Source organism: Rutilus rutilus (assembly GCF_951802725.1).
Source record: "Rutilus rutilus genome assembly, chromosome: 22".
NCBI lineage: Eukaryota > Metazoa > Chordata > Actinopteri > Cypriniformes > Leuciscidae > Rutilus > Rutilus rutilus.
Window position 1 is genome coordinate 2860892 of NC_140227.1, and position 8013 is coordinate 2868904.

The following is an 8013-nucleotide window of genomic DNA, read 5'->3' on the forward strand; positions in this document are numbered from 1 at the left end:
CAAATCTGTTACAAACCTACGCAGATTCAGCAGGAAGTGAGACTGGAATTACTGACGACTCGTTTCAGGCCGTTCAGACTCTTTTGCTGCTTTGAATCAATCTGTATTGTATGAAGCGCTATATAAATAAAGGTGACTTCACTTTTGAGAGACAATAACTAAATGCAGACCTTTTACATTCACAGCTATATCACACACTACATGAAAGATAATATCTGAAAATGCAAAATAGGGGCACTTTAAATTATTTGTGAAATTAGTACATAGTAAGATGGTCAATTGCAATTGTCTTATTATTCTCTCCATTTTAGAAAGATTTTGAGATCTCTTGGAGATGCAGGAATTGAGATGTACACAGAATTATATATGGAAATGCTCAAGGGCAGATTTCTTTTACGATACACCAAAACGTATACGTCGATTCGGATGACATCAGTACACACACCATATATCTGTAAACGGCCAATTAGACGGAGACAGCGAATTTTGTTGTTGTTGTTGCACATTTTCACTGTTGATAACAGAACGGTCCAAAAAGTGGATGGAAACCTGTCTATAGTTATTTTGCTGTACCCAAAGCAAGTCCATGTGTTGTGTGTGTGATATGTTGTTTTGATCGCAGCATCAACTCTCCATTAGCAGCTCACAGCTGGAGAAAGAACAAGTCAAACACTGAATCATTGCTCTAGCCGGCGGACACACAGTCAAACAGGACTGGGAAAGTCTGGAGTCACGGACTGTTCCTTTGTGAGAACACAATAAACTCATTCTTTCATAAGACTTTTGGCTTTCGCAGCAAGAGAATCGAGCAAAGAAAGATGTGCGTATCTGTTTATTCTTCTGTTGCCACAAACACCAAATGAATGAAGGATAATTATGATAATTGCAAACTCTCGACTGAAATGCCTCCTGAAAGAATGTTGGCTTCCTTTTGCTGAAGTGAAAAAGTTTGTCTGTCTGAAACTACAATCAAATCCAGATTCACTCTCTCCTTTAGCTTTATTTACTCTTATTTTAGGCAGAGACGTGGTTTTGAACAATATTGTTTGAGTTTTATAGAGTCTAGCCCTTTATAAGTATATCATCCATTTGATTTGACTTTTTTAGTGGCAAATTTAAACAGTATATGGAGGATCCCAAAAGCATTTATTTAGTTAATTCCAGTCAATTCAATAAAAGACTCAATCTTACCTTTAGCTAACTGGATAAAAACCAAAACAATTACAAGTTTATGAAAAGCATATAATATACATAAGACAAATCCTCTACTTGCAAACATAGTTTTCTCTAAAGGCTGGATATTTGTATAGTGAGTTGTAACATGTAGGAATGCTTTAGTTTATGTAGTAATAAATGTTTTATTGAAATGGGTAAAGTACTAAATGAATCTGGGCTTTATTGCACTGCTGACTATGAGAAATAGTTGAAATATCAGCCAGGAATGTTGTACGTCAAATATTGACAGAGTTATATAGAAAATTAATTTCATCAGCATTCATGCACTTTGATGCATTTACAATATTGAATCTTTTGGTCTTTTTTTAAGTGCTAAATGCTTTTTTCTTACCATGTGGTTTTCATTTCTCTGGCTAAGAAGCGGTTATGTAATTAAAGCCAGGAGTAAATCTAGCATTAAAAAACACATGTCAGTTCTTGCGTCTCTGGACCATTTATGGTAATGATTGAACAAACAAACAATGAACCATTTGCTTCCAAACCATTTGCCCCCCCCCCCCCCCCCCCCTGTTTTTCATGGTTGTTATGTCTGGATATAATTTAATCATGACTAACACGCATATTTGGATATTGCCTGTAAACGTGGTGCAAAATAGATGGTTAAAGAGTTATTTCCACATGGATGTGAAGTTTTTCGTCAGATGATTCGATACATTTATCCGTGAGAAACTCAATCTCGATGAGTTATTAATTTGGTAAGTCACGTTATGAATGCGCCCATTCTGTAATAACACACTAATGTTTAACTAAATAATTCATACCATTATATGAAAAAATTATATGATCAATAAGTTATGACAACATGTGTTTTAACATTGCTTTTACTCATTAAAATAAGTTAAGCAAGTTTCAACTTTTTAAGTTATACAATATTCAACTCATTTAAGGAGGGCTGGGACGATACACCCATCTCCTGATTCGATATCACGATACTTGGGTGCCGATACGATATGTATTGTGTTTTTTTTTAAGAATTGCGATTCCACAAGTATTGCGATTCGATATTGCGAATGTTTTTTTTTCTTTTCTTTTTTTTTACACTAGACCATGGGGAAAGTTAAATCATACGCTTATACAGCGAGACATGTACATGATGTATAAGATGAGTCATATTTACAAAATCAATTCATCACATTTTTCTGACTTACTTTAGAAGCATCATACAGTAGGCTACTACATTCTCTTTAATAGATGATTCAATAACAAATTCATTTTTAACAGTCATTGTCGTAAACTTTTATCCCAGTACTTCTATGATCATTTGAACAATTGTATCACAGAAATAATGATACTATGAGGAAAGGACTGCTGTTTCATGACAACTCTCTCTGGGTCAGCGGCAGCGCCAACACAGATTTGAATGTTGCGATATGATTTTGTCAAAGGGTTAATAGACAGACGAAATGAAGAAGATCGCGTGGATGTTTGAATCGAGATCTTTTAATCACAGTCTTTTAAAGAAGAATCGTGCAGCTCTACTGTCTTATATCTCTCTCAGCATATGAGCAGCGCTGCGCGTCGTGCGCGAGCCTCGCGAGGGCTTTTCAATGCATTCAGTCTCACGACGCTTTCACGCGTCCACTTATATTACGTCACTCAACACGACACATTTGTTGAAATGAAAGTGGCTAACTTCTGTCAACCTCATCTATAAGCAAGGGCAAAAATAAAGCAATTTAATTTGAATTAATATCGATTCTGTGATAAAAAAGATTTTAAAATCGTTAAAAAAATAGGTGAATCGATTTTTTCTCCCAGCCCTACATTTAAGTCAGTTTGATGTAATTAGGGGTTCAAGCATGAAATGCTGAAACCCTATTGTAATTGTAAGGATTTGTAAAACTGATCGTGCAGGCCTAAAGACTTGAAATGGTGGGCCTCAATTTGGGGAGAACCTATCAAAGTATGACCCCGATTGGTCCATAGGTGGCGCTACAGCAACCAAAAGTACAAAATCGCTCATAACTCTTAGACCTTTTGTCCTAGACCCAAGTGTCTTACATCACTGTGATCCCTCCAATTTTGATTTAGGCAGGAAAAAGTTTCTGCTACGTCGAATTTTGTCCAAAACCTACTTTTGCGAACTAGTCCCTGGTTTTTCGCCCGATCGGAACCAAACCAGTCTAGGACAATTCTCTGGACTCTCTAGATAAATAATTCTCGAAAAAAAGTTGAACTTTTGCATTTTTCGTATGGCTATAACAGGGTCATTTAGAAAATGGGCTTTTGTCAAAATGCACTCAAAAGCTTATTAATCCTAAAGGAAAACTCAGAACTTCACGAAAATTGGTGAGCATATGTGACATAACATTCTGAACAAGCACGCAAAATTTTATGGAGATCGGACCATAGGTGGCGCTATAACTGTTAAAAAGCTTTAAAACCATATATTTTCCATGCTAAATTGCCTGTATTGGCTGTAAATGGTCTTTTCCATCTATTATATCAGTGGTTACATGCTTGCTAAATAAAAGTTAATAACTTTTGATGCTTTTGTGCTTAAAGGCCTTAACTGCTTGAACCCCGATAAATGCTGCTTGCAGCTTTAATTATTATTTACACTTCTTAACAAGTTTTTTACTTCAACAATGATGTTTGCAGGGTTTGAAATTAACACCCACTAAATGCAGGTAAAAATCGGCTGTGTCGGGTAACTGTCAAATCACGAGCCAATCTGGCATGTTACTTATGTTTACTCACTTTACTGGGGAAGTTCGTGTAAGACAAATCGGCACAGATTTAGTGCAAATACACAGTCATCATGATATATTAAATACAGTGTATTGCGCAGAATCTGCGTATATCTAGCTTACTTGAACACACACGTCACTACGAAACAAATAACGGCGCGCTTCATTTGCATTGAAGCAAAAGCGAAGATTAAAAAGCATTTGGTTAACAGAAAAGACATTATTTTCCAACAGCCTAATTTTTTTATGTTCTTTGTACCGTATTGATCAGTCCACATAAAACACATTTTTGATGATGAGGATGAAAGAGGAAGAGAGGAGATGCTGGATTTTATTTGAATAAGCAATTTAGAAGAAGTTCTGAATGGCCGGTAACTTAAACATTTAGTAGCCAAATTAATTTCATCTCAATATTGACCAAAATAATTGTGACTAGGATTTTGGCCATAATCAAGCAGCCCTAAACCATCAGACAAATTGCAAGACAATTTTATCTATTATTTTCTACAATAATATAGCAGCTAAAATGTTTTTCAATGTTTTTTGTCTGCAGACGTTGGGTCAGTGGAAGGCTTGGCGTATCATAGAGCCTGGGACGCTTTATACTGGACCAGTTACACCACGTCCACCATCACCCGTCACACTGTAGACCAGAGCCGCTGGGGGGCTTTCGACCGGGACGTCGTCGTCACCATGTCAGGAGATGACCACCCTCGAGCATTCGTCCTGGATGAATGTCAGAAGTGAGATTTTTCTGTCCATTTTCTTCATTTCACAACAACTTTGCAACATTCAATACAGTTTTCATGAACCGTTCCCGTTTGGAAGGGGGTCATGTTGCATTCAGGATGGCATTAGGAAGACATGAAGTTAATATTGCACTCTCCATTCCTCTGCTGTTCACCAGCTTGATGTTTTGGACGAACTGGAACGAGCAGTCTCCCAGCATCATGCGTGCTCAGCTGTCTGGTGCCAATGTCCTTGTGATCATCGGCAGTGACATTCGCACTCCTAATGGACTCGCCATCGACCACCGTGCGGAGAAGCTCTATTTCTCGGATGCTACGCTTGATAAGATCGAGCGTTGCGAGTATGACGGCACCCACCGTTATGTAAGTTGGAACTTGCACCCATGAGTGTCCAATTTTGTTTAAAGGGGTCATGAACTGGCTTTAAAAAAAAATTTATATTGTTGTCTGAGGTCAATTAATGACGTTCGCTTGGTTTTTACATTCAAAAACATCTAAATGAATAAGTAATAAGCTACTTTCTACCCTGGTTTTGAGCCTAGCTCCTGAAACGCTCGGTTTTTATGGGCGTGCCGCATTGAAGACTTGGAAGTAAACACCCACTGCTATGATTGGATAACAGTTTTGCATATTATAATGAGTTTCATGTAATGTGCGAATCGGTGGGCGGGGCTAAACAGGGAGTAGGTGCGTTTCCATTACAGATGTGCGATTTTTTTCTAAATGTCGAAAAAAAACTATTGCGAAATGACGGCGTTTCCATTAACCGATGTTTTGCGACTAATACTTCATTTTTCCTCTCGCGATAAGTAAAATCATTCCAAAAACCATTGCAACGGACGTTGGTAGGTTTATGTACTATATCCCGGCCACTGCACTGGCCATTATTATTAATCAAAGGAGACGTATGTGTGTTTTCCAGGCATTAATGGTAAGGAACGACCCTTATTATACTTGTGAGCGGCACATATGAGGAGTTTCTGGGTGTTTCTCCCTCATTTCTGCTTTGAGGTCTTGATTGTGGCATTTATTTGAGGTTTAGAATCCATTATTCCTGTAATTCTTTTGTCTTTTATGAATTTAATAAAGAGCTCTGTCTCGTATTCTGTCCAAACACACCGCCTCATCTACGTCAGGTGACCTGTTAATGCGCAAAAGTGGTTTCCATTGCAGTTTTGCGAAATATTTCTTTTTCGAATTGCCTGAAAAACCTCCTCATGCGAACGTAAAAACTTTTTTGCGATAAGTGCGAGTTTTTGCGAAATTGACGTGTTTCCATTGGCCGTATTTCAATTCGCAATTTCAATTTGCGCAATTTGAAGGGTAATGGAAACGCGGCTAGTGTTGAAGTAGGCGTTGATCTTCTTCTTGTTTGAGACCCTTTGACCTCATAGATCCCCACTTTGAACAGCCTGTCGGGTGGCTGTGCCTGGTGTCAATATAAGCTTTTATTGGACTAACAAGGAAGTTTTCAGTTCTGAAACTTACAGGATATTCTTATTGTATGATGACCTCTTATATGTCGAAAGCTCAAGGAAAATTTGATTTCTCAGTTCATCACCCCTTTAATTTGGGCAAGACACTACAGGTAAAACACTGGTTTTCATGCACTGGCCAATCTGGGGATATTCGGCTTCTCGTAACGTGCTGTTTTAGATTAGTCGGAAGAAAAACTCCAAAATACACTTTTAGGTGTTTATTTTATTGCTGTTTATCTGTTTGCATGTGTAGATCACAATTACAATACATAAGTTTAAAGACCATGAGTTTTGAGTCAGAAATCTCTGTTTTATTCCTATCTTTATCCTGAAGGGTTTTACTCTCAGGAAAACTTGTAATATATTTTTTATTTTCAATTCTTAACGTAATCAATGATCTGGGGAAGTATGGTAATATCTAATAGTTTTCTGCTGTACAGTTCATTGAAAATAACAGATACAAAATTATGAATCAATTTTTGCTGACCTCAATATTGTCTATTTCAGTTTTATGAATTGATTAGACATGCTTTTTGATTATTAAAATTAATTAAAATCCAGAAAAAATTTCATTGAGAACACTTTTTAATTTGTCATTTGTTAATATTAGTTATTAGCAAGAAAAAAATACTTCTGCAGTTAATGTTAATTCCAAGATTTACTAATACATTATTAAAATCAAAAGTATCTGTTAATATTATTTAATGAACCTGAGCTGACATGAACTAACAATGAACATTTTATTTGTATTAACTAACATTAAAAAAGAAGAATAACTGCAGGAAATGTGTTGCACATTGTTAGTTAATATTATAAGAATGCATTAACTAATGTTAACTAATGGGACTTTATTGTAAAGTGTTACCCCTTTTGAGGCCCTAAATGGTTGTTATCTCTGACTACTTCATAATTCCAGTCAGAAAGTTTAGAAGAATCAGTCCATTTAGTATTAAAATGTTAAAATAATAATTAATAATGATAATTGAAATATTATAATTTATCGCAATTTTTTCGGTGGCAATAAATTGTCTAACAAAAATAGTTCAAAATGGAAAACGTTTAAAATGTCAAGACTTCTGCTCTGCGTATGTTGTGACTCCTGTAGGTGGTTCTGAAGAACGAGCCAGTGCATCCCTTCGGCCTGGCCGTGTACGGTGACCACATCTTCTGGACCGACTGGGTGCGCAGGGCCGTCCTCAGAGCTGACAAGTACGTCGGTGGAGAAATGAAGGTGCTAAGAGCCGATATCCCACAACAGCCAATGGGGATCGTCGCTGTGGCCAACGACACAAATAGCTGTGAGTGAACGAGCGTAATGGCAGCGTGGTCGAGAGTGCTTTAAAGCAAGTGTGTGAGAGAGCGATTGCCTTACAGTGTCCTGTCATCTCAACCGCGTAATTATGTGTCAAAAGTAATCAGTGATTGTCACAGAGCCGAGAAGAACTCTATAACGCTGGGGAATGACACCATCACACACAATCAATATCTATCATCATGCTTCTCCAAGTGTGATAGAAGCAATTCTCAAGCACTCAAACCCCCAAAAACAGCATCTCTGAAGACCCCTATTCACTGTCCACCCAACCAAAATGTGAACCGGACCGAAACTGACAAATAGCAAATAATTGTAGATTTGAAAACAAAACAAAAAGTTATCAGCTGAAATATTTCTTCCATTAAATACCCTGTATTTCTTGGAAATATGAAGTCAAATCAAAACAGGCTGAGAACTCTGTCATGTTTACTTTAAAATCATCATATCCTGGATAATTCTGATGTCCTGTCTTCTGAACATCCGTTGAAATGAAACTTTCCAAATCATAACTATGAGCTCATCATCATGTAATCATACATATTTAC

General features: G+C 37.1%; 1 protein-coding gene across 4 annotated transcripts in view; it reads left to right on the forward strand.

Annotated features, from left to right (window-relative positions):
- Positions 1–8013, forward strand: part of lrp1aa (low density lipoprotein receptor-related protein 1Aa) — a 178581-nt gene that overhangs the window by 106469 nt on the left and 64099 nt on the right. For all 4 annotated transcript variants that reach the window (XM_084394815.1, XM_084394816.1, XM_084394817.1 and 1 more), the window contains exons 42-44: positions 4480–4669; positions 4834–5038; positions 7259–7451. In XM_084394815.1, coding sequence (XP_084250941.1) covers positions 4480–4669; positions 4834–5038; positions 7259–7451 — 588 coding nt within the window. The remainder of the gene's footprint in view (positions 1–4479; positions 4670–4833; positions 5039–7258; positions 7452–8013) is intronic.